Source organism: Lepisosteus platostomus, chromosome 10 (assembly GCF_059453375.1).
Source record: "Lepisosteus platostomus isolate fLepPlt1 chromosome 10, fLepPlt1.hap1, whole genome shotgun sequence".
In the NCBI taxonomy this organism is placed as follows: domain Eukaryota; kingdom Metazoa; phylum Chordata; class Actinopteri; order Semionotiformes; family Lepisosteidae; genus Lepisosteus; species Lepisosteus platostomus.
In genome coordinates, this window is record NC_142620.1 from 51,915,379 (window position 1) to 51,931,955 (window position 16,577).

The 16,577-nt window shown below is 48.9% G+C and overlaps 1 protein-coding gene across 1 annotated transcript; it reads left to right on the forward strand.

Moving 5' to 3' along the window:
- The first annotated feature begins 1,391 nt into the window (after positions 1-1,391).
- Positions 1,392-10,744, forward strand: LOC148653979 (lysophosphatidic acid receptor 4-like). Its single transcript, XM_088597117.1, has 2 exons — positions 1,392-2,047; positions 6,808-10,744. The coding sequence occupies exon 2, from the start codon at positions 6,975-6,977 to the stop codon at positions 8,055-8,057; it is 1,083 nt and encodes a 360-aa protein (XP_088453243.1). The 5' UTR covers positions 1,392-2,047; positions 6,808-6,974; the 3' UTR covers positions 8,058-10,744.
- The last annotated feature ends 5,833 nt before the right edge of the window (positions 10,745-16,577 follow it).

A 16,577-nucleotide genomic window follows, 5' to 3' on the forward strand; every position in this document is an offset into this window, starting at 1 on the left:
TGAGGGCAGAGGGAGTCTGCAGCGGAGTGAAGGGACGTGAGAGAAAACACCAGTTTTGTGTCGGTTTGGAGAAACCCGTCTCCCCTGGGAGAGGGAGGCCAGGAGCTGCAGGAGATGACAATTATAGGCAGCCAGAGGGACGGTGGGGCACAGAGGGGCGCCCAAAGTCAGCTTCTCCCATCAGAAGTCAGCGCCGGAACGGCTCCTCTGCGGCCGGTGCTTGAGGTGTTGGGAATGCAGGATTTCCTGCGGGCTCCGGAGCTACTGTATGGGAGATGAAACGCTCAGCGCAGCCCAAGGACACCCCCTCTGTCAGAGCAGCTCTCCCGCGCACTTCACCGAGCCTCACCGAGGGCCGGCCGGCCTCTCCGCAAACACGCCGGGGGGGAGGTTATATTTAGGGACACCGCCGAGACGCAGGAGCTGTAACAGTGCCGTGACGGTCAGGAAGAAAAGGAAGAAGAAGAAGGGTTTCCCCACCCTGACAGAACATGACGAAGTGCTTCAATCTGCTCAGGAGCAGAAGGGTGAACCTTCTTCTGTCTGACCCAGGACAACAGGAAGCACAGCAGCCCCAGCAGAAAGAGAGAGAGAGCGGGGGGAGGGAGGGAGGACAGAGAGAGAAAGGGAAGGAGAGACAGCAAGAAGAAACAAGGGAAATGTTTAGTAAATCCTGCTGAGAAGGATCGGTACGGAGGTACTGTATCGTAGAATAAAGGAGTGGCTGAGCAGAACTTTGGGGCTTTTAATTATGACTGATTTCCTTTCCTTGACGGTGGGATGGGATATTTTATACAGTCAGGTCTACAGCAGGAACTCTTACAGCTGCTGGTAGCGTCCATACTGGGGGCAGGGGTTACAGGGTCTGCCCCCTGAAAGATCAACACCTTCGAGTTCATTTGAAACCTTAAAACTGAGCTTCCAAATCAGGTACTTCATCAGTGGAAATGAAATTCGTCTGTCAGATGCCCCTCTGTATTTTTATATAATGCTGGATTTAAAAGAAATATTAATTTTCATATATGGCATGCGCAATATGGGTTTATAAGCAAGACATTTTAAAACATAAATGATGGCGGGTTAATCTAACAATATGTTTTGTGTTTGTGTGCATACTGTACGAGTTTTTTTTTTTAATGGTTTGGAATAAAAAAAAACCGCATCCTCCCCTTACAAGTCCTGTGTCATGTAGCAGGTGCTGTCATCTGGCTGTTCGCCTAAATCGACAAAGCTGGAGCGTTTATAGAGAAATGAACAAAAGCCACGATAAAACAATGGCATTTCGTCTGAGGCAGCACCTCTGACATTTCTGGATAAATAACAGAAATTCCGGAGTCACGGGGTGGGTCTAGCCAGGGTGAATAAATACCATTCTGTTGGTCTTAAACGGATTAGGGATTTTTAGTCCATCGTCGTGAACACTCGACACGGTGTTTCGGGGGAGACACTCGGTGTGGCTTGGAGAACGCTACTCAAGAGCGCCCCGATTTCCTCACCATTACCCCCCTAGAGTTAACCAATGACAGGCATATCCTACAGACTGACACCCCCCCCCCTCTCCCTCCCCGTTCGGCGCTGGACGTGTTATTGTCCAGTTTCCTGTGCTCAGTCTCCAGTCTCCACAGCGAGCAGCACGACAGCACGCCGTCACACACGGAGACTCACGGCGTCCGTGCCGTGGAGCTCAGCTTTTCCCTTTTTTTTCCCACCTCCCCAACTTCCATCTCCGCTCCGTGCCAAAGAAACAAGAGACTCGGACCAGCAGTGCAGCAGGCGATTCGGGGTATTAACATTCGCGTATCCTTGTCAACTGGAATCTCACGTCTGTTTTCCCCTCTATTTCTCTCCGTGGACGCTACGTCTTGCGCTAACGTGAAAATCAGAATGAACTGAAGCTGATCCTTGTAGCTGTTTTTTTTTTAGAATGGTTTTATTTCCAAATTGGGAAGCTTTCCGCGCCTTCATTGTCCGAGTGTGCCGGTTTCTCGCAGTTGACGGCTTAACCCAGAGTGATGGAACCCGGGAGTAACTGAGCGGAACGACGGGGGTGAGTTCAATACAGCTTCGGTCTCTGCTGATCAACGGGAGCGCACGTAAACAGAGCACGATCGCTGTTAACGGAATCGAGGATTGTAGCACGCAGATATGTAACATGTTACAATACAATCAAGTAACATTGGTAATCTCTGCAAGAATAATAATTTAGAATACTTCCCCGATTATTATTATTATTATTATTATTATTATTATTATTATTATTATTATTATTATTATTATTATAAATAATTGACTACAATCTGTTTTGATTGCATGTACAGTATGTGACATTACTAATGAATCCCAAAGAGACATCCACTGTACTTTATTATAATGTCCCGGTTGCTGTGATCTGAAACTAATTATTTGGACTTTACAACCTGAGATAATTCGTGCAGAAACGGGCACAGCAGAGCAGGGAGAGGGTTTTCGACCGATCGCATGGGAACAATGAACCGGCGGCGCACAGACTGTGACTGCAGCTCCTTGCAGGCGGATATCGGGGTCTCGGGCTGGGCGGTCTCCCCGTGACTGACCCGGGGGCGCGGAGCCTTGTGGAATGAAAGAACAGGACAGCTGGAGTCTGTTTTCGGAGCAGGTTTCACAGAGCTCGGAGCTGCGGCTATAAAACATGTACCTCATGTACAGTAAACCCGTATGTTGGTCCTCCTTGCTACACTCCTTGTAACACTGTCTGAAACACGTGCAAGTGTTACTTAGGACGGGAGAGAAGCCTTTGATCCGTGACACATCCCCCACAGCCATGTTAACTGCTGTGTGCACATGTGTCTGTAATACACTTAACAAGCACCCTTCTGCCCCTACGGCCTCCCTCCTTCGCTCCTTCCTCTCTCTGGCCAGCCCTGCCAGTCCACATTACACTGTGGGTACCAGCCGGCCGTACGCGAATTACAAAGCCGTGCCCCCTCTGCCAGCAACTGTTTGGGGTCCGACCCCCCCAGAGGGCCTCCACATTTTAGCACATCTGGACGCTGGGCAGGAGAGATGTGGGCTGGGGACTGGGGTTTTTTCTGGGACCCTACAGTATGCAGTAATGAACCCACAGAGCCATGCTGCTGGTCTCCCTGGGCCAAAGAGAAGCGCCACATGTGCTGTGCTTAACTACGCTTGAGGGCGCCACTGGTCAGTACGCTGCCGAAGAACAAGACTTTTGAACCAGCTGACAGTGCAGGCAGATCAGGGGGGCTTGATCAAGCGTGTACCAATCAATTAATCATTATTTTGTACAGGACCCTCTTTGAAAGCTAACTAGAACAGTTTTAAGAGCACGCAGAACTTATCCCGGTGGATATTATCTATGAATTGCCGAGCAAAGGCTTCCTCTGGGCTTACATTTTCTTCAGCGCAGGTTACTGCTGCAACTTGAATAAATACAAAAGGAAAGGCCGAGATCTGCAGGTCTATAGGCTCGTATCGGGAAGGCCACAGTGGTGTAGTAGCAGTTGGAAACCCACTCATTGAAAGACTGTGAAGCTCGGACCCCCAACACAGATCACCGCTGTTGCTGGCTGGGACCCCTAGCAAGTGGCTCCTGTTGGTGACAGGGAGCAGCCACTCATAGGAGGAAGTGGGACTGTGGCTTCAGATTTGTTCTTATCACCAATGGCGAGCCTGATTGTACCCCCCCACACACACACACACCCCCTCAGTCCAATCCTGACCCACCTGATGGGATTTACTGTAAATATTTACAGTACCAGGCCTGAACTGTTTTCCTCGCTGGCGCAGGCTGAATCAAGAGTTGCCGCTTAATTAAACCTTCAGCTTTTATTCTGTAAGAAAAGACGAGGAGCCAGTAACAGAACCAATTAAGCTAGGAAACAAAACTCAGAGGGCCATGTGCCTGTCCAGAGAAATGGCAGACATGGCGGAGAAGGAAAAACACTTCCTATTCCCATGGCTTATTCGCAGATTTATTTGTGTGTGTGCTGGACTGATGGGAAACTGCAGCACTCAGGTCCACAGCCGTCACCCCATTAACAAAGTGGGTCAGCATGAATCCGCATGTCCCGTAGAAGAAACAAAAGCAGGGGTTCAGATCCCTCCAGTCCCCCGCTCTCTCGCCAGCGATGCTTGATGATGCTTGACCGCAGCAGTCGGCCCCTCGTCTGCTCGTTAGCCGCGGGTCTTTCCAGCACCCCTGCGCGCTGGAGCAGTTTTCCACAGCTCTGGAGTGTGAGAGAGACAGACCTCAGGCCCCTCTGGGGCCTTTGAAGTCGCTGTGGGAAGGGGGCCTGTCACTGCTGTCGGACCCACTCACGTGCGACTGGAGGTGGGAGGTGAGACAGTTACAGTTTGACACTGGCCTTTGATAAGACCTTGAGAGGGAAGACAAGCCAGCTCACAGGCCAGCCAGGGAGCAAGTGGAAAGCTGCCCAATACAGTCAGCATGTTGGAAGTCGCCTTTCGTAAGAGACCATTACAGTAAGCACATTGTGTGAAGCCTGTGGTGCTCAGTAATGGACCAGGAACATTATTCACAGCTGCCTGAATGTGAGTACGCTGTCCCACCCCCTTCCCCCCAAAAAAGCTACCGGGGCAGCTGAGTGTACATTCTGGCATGGCACTGGTGAGTGATAATGGATGTTGAGAACGGATTCTCCTACAGTAAAATAAAGTGTGGTCTTTTAATCGTCTGGAAAGAAAGGCTATTAAAAATACTGGTAGAAGCATTGAGTCCTGGAGGATTCGTGGCACATTAAACAAGGTTTCAGGTTGCCAATCTTGTAAATTTTACTAAAAGAAATATTTATTTTTGCTGAAAGAAGAGAGTGGCTTTCCTGTTCCTTTCTTGGTTGTTTGTGATCTGGAACAGTGTTTTTCAGCCTCTTGTGTTGCGTGTTTTTGAGCATCAGATCCATACTGTAGATGTTTTTTTTTAAGTCAAGCCCTGGGGATTGAGCAACAATGGCAGGAGTGCTACTCCATTTACAGCTCTGTGAACGCCTGTAGGTTGTTAGGTGATTAGCTAACTCCAGATGCTTTGGAACAAGACTAAGATCAGTGGGGAGTAACTTTTAACACAGAAATAACATAACTCCTAACAGCGGTTTACAGAACAGGTTTAGAGGGCTGTACTGTTAGAAAAAAAATCTCTTCTTCACATGCTCGCACACTCACTCTTTGACTTGCATAAACGAAAATAAAAACACACTCAGAAGTGAAAACATGTGCACAGACCAGTTCGATCCCCACATGCACGCACGCTCACAGAGAAAGCCATGCACTGCGCCGAGTGGCCGGTGTGAAAACATTTCAACCAGGGCCAGAGCAGAGGCAGCACAGCTGTTATGTTTAAAGACTAATGTCTGGGGAACACGGCCGGGCTTTTTTTGTTTCGGCACGAAGGGGGAACGGATTAGTTCAAGTCATCTGATCTGGGTGAGGCACCGCAACTTCAAATAATCCCCTAGCCCTTCAGGACAGAGAGGCTGGTGGGAAGGAGGGGGGGCTCAAGACTAGGAGACTGTCTGCTTCCCCTCCACTGAGAGACCTCTACTTCCTGCCCAAACCAGGCCATTCCTTTTGTTATTGCTGTTGTTTGCTAAGTCTTCCCCACTCTCTTGATTGGATGTAATTATTTAATTACTTGGTCATGGTTCACCGCTGTTCTTATCAGTGTCTACTCTCAGCAGCACGTTTAATATAGTCGGAAATAAAAGAGGAGATTGGAGACAGTCCTGTAGCGTCTGTCTTAGTGCATCATCGTTGTGGAAAGTGTTTTTTTCAGTCCTAGTGTATATGTATTTTTCTTTTCCTGGGTTTTGTTTGAAGTGCAGCATAAAAGATGGCCACAGCGCAATTCATACGTTCTGTATAAATACACAGAACAATTCAGGCTCTAATGTGGAGATGGCCCTGACAGTCTGATGGGTTACAGGGTTGTCTGCACTGCAGACTGTGGTCTCAGTCAGCCCTTGGGCAGAGGGCCAGGTTACCAGCTCCGCGTCCACACACTGGCGGTTGCTACAAAGTGGAAATAGAGCGGATTCTGAGAACTCGGCCCAACAAGCACAAGGACCTGCTGCCGAAGGTCGCACTTGCGACAGGCACATGTGGCTTCGCAGGGGTACATTATATCCACACCCAGCCAGGACAGAGGCAGGGGCACGAGCAGGAGCTCATCGGCAAGTGCTGGGGAAAAAGGCTTCTTGCAGCTTATTTCACTAGGTATAACAACACCCAAGAAGTAAGCGCACAGAAAGGATTATGGAGTGTTGAGTCACGATTTGGCCGAAGCCGCGTGGCTGAGGGCTGACCTCCTGGCCAGAGGACTAGGAGGCTGGGACCCCCCTGCAGAGAGAGGAGTGACCAAGGGGCCGCTGCAGAGGTGGAGATGGGGTGGAGATGGGGTGGAGTTGGGATGCGAAGGAGAGAAGGGGATCACGTACAGTATTTGTGGTGTTTTAGGAGAGGAAATGATGTGAGGAGTGATTGATAATTACTGACTGCCAAGTCTGACTGAAGTTGGTTGTTGTCATCCCTCCCGAGCGTTCGTTACCCCCTCCCATTAATTTAAGAGTCCGCAATGCACGCCGTATTTTGATTTTATTTTGCAAGCTCTCTGAAACCAGCTGCTTCCGGCATGAAATGAGAAAATCGATGGGAGAAACATTATTGCAAAAACTGAAAGGCTGACCTATGTAACATCCGGCAGGCGGGTGGAGTGTTGCAAACTCTCGGTGGTTTCTGAGAGCAGCCCGTGCTGACGTGCTGACCTCAGCCCTGCTTCTTCCCTGTGCTCCGCAGGATACAGACGGGACTCGGGCCCCGCGGGACTTCACGGGAGAGAAACGGGCTGCCTGCGCGCTCCTGGTCCAGAAGGGGGTCCTCGCTGCTCGGGGCTGCACACACGATGGGCTGGAGGAGGAGGGTCCCCGTGCTGCCTTGCTGACCACCTTACTGACCCCCCTGTGATGGCCAGCCTTGGCCTGAACGAGAGCGGAGGCGACCGGCCGGAAGACTGCGCCATCGACGACTCCTTCAAGTACAACCTGTACGGCGCCGTGTACAGCGTGGTGTTCGTCCTGGGCCTGATCACCAACTGCGCCTCGCTCTTCGTCTTCTGCTTCCGGATGAAGCTGCGCAACGAGACGACGCTCTTCATGACCAACCTGGCCGTGTCCGACCTCCTCTTCGTCTTCACTCTGCCCTTCAAGATCTTCTACAACCTCAACCGCCACTGGCCCTTCGGGGACGGGCTGTGCAAAGTCTCCGGCACGGCGTTCCTCACCAACATCTACGGCAGCATGCTGTTCCTCACCTGCATCAGCGTGGACCGCTTCCTGGCCATCGTCTACCCGTTCCGCTCGCGGGCCGTCAGGACCCGGCGCAACGCGGGGATCATGTGCGCGGGGGTGTGGCTGCTGGTCCTGGGGGGCGGGATCTCCGTCTCCTTCTTCTCCACCACCAACGTGTCGAACTCCAGCACCACCTGCTTCGAAGGCTTCTCCAAGAAAACCTGGAGGACCTACCTGTCCAAGATCACCATCTTCATCGAGCTGGTGGGCTTCCTCATCCCCCTGCTGCTCAACCTGGGCTGCTCCTCCATGGTCCTGCGGACGCTGCGCAAGCCGGCCACTCTCTGCCAGATCGGCACCAACAAGGAGCGGGTGCTGAGGATGATCGTGGTGCACGTGGCCATTTTCGTGGTCTGCTTCGTGCCCTACAACTCGGTCCTCTTCCTTTACGCCATGGTGCGGTCCCAGGCGCTGGCCAGCTGCTGGCTGGAGCGCTTCGCCCGCACCTTGTACCCCATCACCCTCTGCATCGCCACGCTGAACTGCTGCTTCGACCCCTTCGTCTACTACTTCACCTCCGAGTCCTTCCAGAAGTCCCTGAGCACGGGGAAGACGCCGGCGAAAAACGACGGCACGCTTAAGAGCGAGCAGCCCCTGTCCACCAAGGGCAGCCCCCCCAGCACCACGAAGGGGGGGAGCGGGGACGAGCACAGGACAGCCAGCAACGGCAGGGAGCTCCTGTCCGAATCCCAGTTCTGACTGAGGTCGCCTGGAGGAGGTGGCTGGGCAGGGCAAGGGGGTACAGCTGTGTTGCTGGGAATCTGATTAAGGTTTCACATCCAGCAATTTTTTTTTTCCCTGCTGGAATGCACCACACAAAAAAATTGCCTTTTGATACTGCCTTTGGGAATCTGTAGCCGAGTGGTCTGTAGCACAAGCAGAGTCCAGGTCGTGTCCACAGGGTTTGGTTCCTGTCAGGAAGCTGAAGGTGTTGGTGGAATGATTGCTCTAGTGGAACCATCAGAGGTCCTGGTTATTTTTGCACTGGTGTATTTTTATGTTTACCCAAACGACATGTTCTTTCCACAAATGGCATCTTTCTAAAAGCCTCGGAAGAAGTCAAAACTTCGGTGGGATCTTTCAGAGATTTTGTTTGACAATATGTGATACTTGGCTTGATTAACTTCCAGGGAGTCTTCATTGGAGAAAGGGAAGGTATTCCATCAAGCAAACGGAGTCTCTCAGGAGCCTTTTGAGACCAAAATATTCAATACAATTTGTGAATAAACGCTGCAAAATCAGAAATCTTCCAGATGCCATACATTTCTTTGTAGGTGTTTGCCAAACGGTGAGAACACGTTTCTCTGCCACTGGATGAATAAATTATGGAATAGAGTGAACTGCATATCTGTGCTCATGCTCTATATCTGCTGTTGCACTGTTCCCCAAACACACTGCCCTACTGTGTACTGTAAATAAGCCTTTAGATAGACGTTCTTATCAAAAATGCACAAATCAACAGTCTCATCAAGTTCACATGCATCACCCCAGCAGCTCCACTGAAAAACACAGGATGTCTGAAGACTCCTGCAGGGCAGATATTGTCTCCACCTCTGACAATCTTTCCACACTTTGATTCACAATAGACAATGTAAAACAGATGCGTTTATGAGGTTTGTGTGAACTGGGAAAGAAACGACAGCCCTGTGAGCAAATGAGGCAGCAAGAAAAGACTTCAGACTGCAAACATTCGCAAACACAACAGTGTTGTATTGTCTGCATAGAGCACTCACGCTGCAAGGAGCATACAGCATAATAAAGGCCAATGCAGTATTATTTTCAAAATATTCATAGTGTACTATACTTTTTTGTTTGATTGCATAATTTTCCTTTAAGTGCCACAGGATTGTGACTTTGACATCTGTTAAACTTCATGTCTGCACATTCCTTATTTTGCAGTTGTCCATACAGGAAGGTGGATATTTTAACCTTAAACTACAACACGCCCTTGCATGCAGCCTGGAATTACAAGGTGTTATCCCTGGTCATCCACTGTACTGGTTTTCCGAACATCTGGAGTGGAGCTGCAGCTCCTGAGAGAAAAGGGGAAATGGATTTAAGAAATAAAATAAACAGGAATATGGGGAGATCTGAAACTGCACTGGAAAAACTCAATAAAACAGTGGTCATACTTGAAGTACAGTTCAAGGTTTTTTTAGTCACAGGTTCTACGAGGAGCTGAATTCAGTCCACACTGACTGTGTAAATTACTCTGAGAACAAACAAACTGTACAGTACAAACTGGCAAAGAGTGTCCAGTTATATTTACTGAGAAATAGTGGATTATTTCAAGTACTTTACACATTTATACAATGTCTGGGCATTTAATTGTGACAGGTGTTCATTGGTAAGTTTTATATAAAATATTCTTCTTGTACAGAGAGGATAAAACGTTTCTGATATTGGTTTACTAGAAGACCTTGGATGTCTTTAAAAGCTCTCATCTGTCCTCCGAACATTTTCACCAAGTACTGGATAATGATAGTAGTGCTTCTTCCATGATATAGCAGAGTGAAACTTCGCCGACTAAATCTTTAACAAGGTTAGCAGTAAAGACTTGTGTTTCTGCGGAGATTGTGGTGGTGTGGGGGAGACAAGATAGATGTCTAGCCTTCTGTTTGAACCCCATGACGCCAGCTTAGCAGGGGCTGGCCAAGGGCCTGTACCCCCAAACCCTCCAACACACTCTACTGACAGGGACGTTAACCCTCCCTGCCCACACCCCTGTTAAAAATACTTTCTGAGACACCATCTGGTCTCTGAAAACAATAAGACATTGCGGTTGCCCCAGATTAATATGCCATAAAAATTATCTGCATTTTTTCCAGTGAACCTTTGGTCATTAAACCACAAGCTGTGGAATGTAAGATTCTGAAACAAAAGACACAGGCTTTCTGGGGGATGTTGCTTTCCCTGCGTGTTGATAACCACCCCTGGCAGACTTGCTCACTCTCACCTGTTTAAAGACAATTCAGATTCCGGCACAGAATCTCAGCTCGGAAACATACCCGCCAAAAAGTTGTAACACACTTCCTCAAACCATGATTAAAAACAAAACAAAACTGTCTTACAACGGATATAATCATTGGCAGATAGCAGAGGGGAACTTCCCTGTCCCTGGTCCCTGTAATCACACAGAAGCCCGACAGCAACACGTTTGTGTGAGGAGATTCAGTGTTGTACTGGCTGTAAAATGCTCAAAGGTTTGAGTCACTGTGTGTGCAGATTTAACTGTGGAGGGACACGCAGGCTTCCTAGAAAAAAAAAAAACACGAGCACTTTTTTGTGGCGCTCTAGGTCATAGTAGAGGGCTGTTTTGCTGACTCACACTAACCACTTGTTTGGAAAGAGAGGTAATTAAAAAATAACATGTCCTAGAAAAACAAGTGTGTTTATTCGGCGCTATTAAGCAGAGCTTGTGTGTGTGTGTAGTCTGTACAGTGCTGTTTCCCCAGTCGGCGTTGGGCTCTGCAGACTCATGGCCTTACACTAACCTGAAGTGGGGGACATGTGGGCCTGAAGGAGTGGTAAAAAGCCCGTTGGAAAGTAACCTGCTGAATTAACGCTAAGTGGGAAGAACACCCACGTGCGCCATGGACTGGGGTCAGGGCTACATTGTTAATACAAGTTTTGAATTAACAATATAATCTGTTTTTATGCATTATATTGTGGTGGGCTTTCGGGACTGAAGTACTTCCTCATGTCACCAGGAAGTAAACAAATGTAAATGTGCCCCCTTGTCCTAATTTCACTGAATGTCTGCTCTCAGGACTGAGTACTTCCTGTTGTCACCAGGAAGTAAATCGATGTAAGCGCGTCCCCTAGTCCTGATTCGCCTTACAGCGCACTCATCAATAAGGCCTGTGGAGCAATGATCCCAATTCACCCACGGCAACTGTTTTTCACCCGATCGTGATTACTGAACTCAGACGGGCGTGAATTTCACAGCCATTTCATGTTTCACAGCCACTTTCTTCAGAGACCAGACACAGGAAGTGACAGGACTTAGAGCCCCCATTTCCATCACTGACGTTTGTCACAGTGAGGGCTCCCTGTGGCAATGAAATGAAAGCGTACAAGAGATGTTTATCAAAACTCTTTTTTTTTGTTAACCCAAAGGGTGGATGGGAACACCCTTCGAAAGTGCAAAAGCACCACTAACAGTAACGAACAACTTAGGTGGGCTTCAAAGTCCTTATATGCATTTTTCTGCCCTAAATTAGGGAGTGCATGCTTATGTAAGGCACAGGAAGAATCCTTCCTTGTTAAGAGAAGAAGCCCCTGCAGTCCCCCTCCAAGGTCTCATTATGATTGACGCAATGAGCCATTGTCGTGCCCTGAATAAGCCGTATTTAACTTGCTAATCACGTCCAGGAGGGGCAAACTGCTTTATTTCTTGAAGATACGTTGTTATGGGGTTTTTCTGGCACGTAACACTCATTAGATTAGCTGGTGGATTTTGGACTAGCGTCTCTAAGTTGCTAAGTTGCCAAAACGGGGAGTTAAGTGTTTTCTGTTGGCAGGCGAACAGCTCGGCCCAGACGGTTCTCTGTACAGGCTGGACAAGGGGCTGTTTCAGCAGGATTTGCAGTTTAACTCGGGAGTGTCGCCTTCGCGCTCTCTCTGTCCCTCTCCAAAATCAGTTCCTTACCCTCCATCTCTTTTGATTCTCGCAAGTAGCATTTCCTGGGGTAACTATTCTCTCTGTGCCAGAATACAACCGCAGTTTCAGAGAACTTTCTGGAAGGTGATCGATAGCGATTTCTACTAGCGAAATGTCCCAGAACTGACAAAAAACGAGCACATTTTTTCATCCCCATGTTGACACTACAGAAATCGGTACAACCGGAAATACTTCAAAGAAATTCTTTGTGTTGAACAAACGCTAACTTATTCACAACAGTGTGACCCTGTTGTTGCCACGTAGGGTAAAATGAAAGCAGAATGAGTAAGGAAATGGACAAACCTAACTAACTACACATTTGAACTAAAGAGGCTCAGCTTAATTACAGTAGGTGAGTCACATGCGGTCAAGACTTTGGATTCTAGACTAAGGAGTTTGCAGCCCCAGGACTTGATCCCTTAGCTGTGGTGATCGGTCAAAAATATTGGATGCTTTATAATTAGTCCTTTTTTTCTTGTTAAGTGGAGACTTCAAACACCGGGGCCTGTCTCTGTTTGGAGCCAGGCTGAAACGTGTGTGCAGACTTCAGGCAGGTATTAGCGAGGCTGGGATGTCTGTGCCTTGATTGCACTCCTCCTGCGTTCCTCCTGACCTCTTGCACTGCATGCCCTGCCCCCGGCACTGCAGAGCACTTCAGACCCATCGGTGCAGAGGGCAGTGCAGCTCCTGCCCTCGCCGCCAGCCCCCTGTCCTGCAGATGCGATCGCTGACAGGTCCCCCTGTATTCCGTAATCCAATAGCTTGTGTGTGTCTTAACATGCACCCCATTGCTCACGGGTTTGAGTGACAGAGGCATCTGGCCAGATCGCTCCTGGAGCTGGTGCTGTGTGGCTCTGAGAGACTGGAGCAGCACTGGCGCTGTTACCAAATCCCTCCTCCTCCATCCCTGCCCAGCTGGGATAATCCAGCAGAGCGGGAGCTCAGGAAGGTGAGTGGGGGCATGGGTGAGTGGAGAGGCCTCATTGAGCTATGAGGGGTGGAAACATAAGGTTAACACAGCAGCTGCCATCACTAAAGAGTAAGAGGCGGTTCATAAGCACTCCCGCAGAACCTTCTGCTGTAAAATTCCTCAGCCTGCTGTTTCCTGTGAGCGCATACACTTGTGCTCATGATTGGTGTTTTTCCCCGTTAGGGAGAAGTGCAGCTGTAGCCAAACTTTTGTATTGGAAGAGAACGTAGGAGCACAACATGTTGATCTCAGACTTGGCCTGGCAGGAAAGGCAAGTGAGGGAAAGAGGTTGGGGAGAAGGGAGAAAGGCGTTTCTGGACTCTGTGACAATCCAGATCCTCAGGGTCTTCTTGGCTGAAGCGTTCCCAACGGGGCCTGTCGGCCTCAGCACGATTCTCAGAACTCTTTCCAACGAGACACGTCTCTCGCGAGGGAGGAAGAACGCACAGGAAGCAGTTCACGGGGCAAATACTAGTCAAAGCACGAGCGTCCCTTGCTACAGCAGTGTCCCATGTGTGAAACCTGAAGTCTGAAGGATGCAAGGATGCTGATCTGCATCTGACAGAGGAATAGATATTCCAAGAGGGGGGTGTCAGCACTGTGCTCATGAAAGTCGCGGACCCTTGATTGAGGCGCTGGAGACACAATTACAGTTACATTTGTTAATAATGCATAGACCCAGAACACTCCAGCTTGCTGTTAGCCGGCTGTGGATTTTGCAGTCCATGAAAGGGGTGCTTGTTCTGGCTTGCGTGCAGCTACCCTCCCTGCTGTGGCGTGAGACGAGCAGGGGAAGATAACCCATTACTCACAGGCCAGTCCTCCGTCCTGACCTCGGGCTTTCATGTTGATCACAAGAATCGGGGGGTTTGCGGCCGGGCGTCACCAGCGCCGGCAGCGTGATCACAAGAGAGGAGCCCACAAGCGTGTGTCCGCCTCACGGCTCCCTGAGAAAGAACACTCCGCGACGATCCCGGGGATTCTGCACTCCGTCAGCTGACATCAGCCCTGGCCAGGACCCGCAGGAGCCTTGTGTCCAAGTCTTCCCGGAATCCCGATCCGCCCAGCAACACGTCATTCCTTCCAGTGCCTTCGCTGCTTTCCAGTGCGTTTAAAGCTCTCACGTGTCCGAGGACCTAAACGGGCTCTTGAGGATGCTCGTGGTGCACTAGCAGTTTAGGAGGAAAAAAACAATTCTAGATGACAGGATTTGGAGACACACGGAGAGAAGGGAGAGTTATCACATCACCTTCAGTTCACTTGCCGATGAATGTCCAAACGATCCCTGCTTGCAAGAAACAAACGTATTGCACAATCAAATGGATTTCCGCTATCGACTGTCCTGTGGGATTCTCTGCTGTCTGCTGATTCCTCGGCCAGACCAAAGGGAGTATATTACAACAGTGTAATTCAATTAAAGATCTCAAAGGCTCAAGACAGCAGCTGTTGTTTCCCTACATGTGACCCCTGGGTGAGATCAAGACTATTTGACCAAGGTCCCAGGGGCTCTTGGGTACTGGGTAAACAGTGGGTCAGATGAAGATGCATGGCCTGCCGCCTCTGAGAGCGAAGCTCACATTTCTACCACAACATGAGCCTTGATCTAGAATCACGCAATGCCCTGTTTTTCCCTTCTGGCCCATCTCCATATGTTTTTGTTTTTCTTTTCATGAGCTGGTCCTTATTTAACAACCACTCGAGCAACACAAAGGAGAAAACATGTGCGCGAACAACGCGAACAAACTTTAACAAGCAAATAAATGAATCACAACAAATTGTGCAATCTCTCACTGAAGAAACTCTGTTTTAGATCAAGTTCCTGCTGATGTACTCCACACATTCATAACATTCCTTTGCTTCCTAGAATTCCTGAATTTTCTGCTTCTTCTGTTTATTGCAGCCTAGATAGCATTGCCCGGGAACAGCGATTAATGATCAGTTCTGGAGGATCAGCGCTGTTTTGCAGGAGTAAGATTTCAGACTGCTGGAAGGACAGGACATACTCGCCCTCTAGTGCTCGAAATGTGAACAGCTATTAGTAAAGAGAAATGACCAGCAGCGGGCTATTTCTCCTTTTCCTGTTGAAACTTTCACAGGAGTGCAGGAAGCATTCCCGGTAATGGCCACAACTACCCCGAGTCTTCAAGACTCTTAGTGTGCAAGGGAAAACTACACTCTGGGTTCAATTCCAGGCTTTGGGTGCTGTCTGTGTGGAGTTTGTATGTTCTTCCTGTATTTGCATGAGTTTCTCCCAGATGCTCCAGAGACATACTAGTTGGTTAATTGGCTTTTGGGGAAACTGGCCCTGGAGCAAACGTGTGCGTTCTGTGATAGACTGGCATCTCATCCAGGGTGTGCCCTGCTTTGCACCCGTTGCTTGTTGGGATAGACTGCATGTCCCCTGTGACCCTGTATTGGAAGAAGTGGTTAGAAAATGGGTGGATGGAACTACACCCAGCAAACTGGAATGGTCTGAAAACCAGTCGTGTGCAAAACACACAAAAACAATTCAAATCTAATTGCTACACTGGGATGGATAAAGTAAATTGAATTGAACTGAACTGAATTAGAGAAACCGATTGACCTAGCCAGTGTCTCTGGAAGGAGGGAGAAACAAACACCAACAGAAAAACAACATGGAGGTGCAGAGAACATGCAGGCTCCACACAGAAGTCCAGATTGGAACCAAGACCCAAGAACTGTGAGGCAGCAGCTGGGCTGCACTCCTGCTACAACATTCAGATTAGAATCATCATCAAGTCATGGAAATTTATATTATACTCACTTTGCTACAGAGAGCTGTTTTACAAATCGCCATGTACAGTATTTTAGTTAACCTGAAGACTGCTCTTTCTTATGCACCACAAAACTGTAAGAACAGCTCCAAACAAGAGGAGGCCATTCAGACCATATAGCTCAACTGGTTGTTAGTAACTAATTAACCAAGGATCTCATACAGTATGTAAATGAATATGTAAATATGCAAATGGATTATGGGGGTTATTCCCTCAATTACATTGATATGCACATATGCAGAGAGCACAGGAGAATGGATGTTGCAGTTCGGCTGAAGGGCATGGGCCATGATGTTAAAATTGAGGCGCTGTGTGTGTGTCACAGATCAAGATCAGCCTCCTCCTCCCCTTCCCACGCAGATCACAGAGTGCTGGTAACCAGACCAGCCTGCTTCTGGCCCGCACTCTCTCAGCACTGAAACTGGGGCGAGACTCTGCTCTCTCACCCACTAGAGCTGCCTCTTGCACCGAGATGCCTGTGAGAAGCCCCTGTGCTTGCTTTATCTGCTTGCTGGATGTAAGTTTTGGCGAGAAAAAACACCCACAAACCGTGCAGTCTTCAAGATCAAACTGTGCAGCCTTGTGAAAAATCCGTCAGAAGGTCTTCGGTGCCGATATTCCAGCCCTCTCCTCCATCTATCATACACATGTTTTGCATAAAGCAAACCCCATCTGTGACGATCCTTCACACCCCTTGTTTAATAATTTCCAGTGACTCCCATCAGAACCCAACAGATTTAAGTTCTCGTCCTGTAAGCCACCTGTAGCTAAATCGTTACTGAGCACTTGAC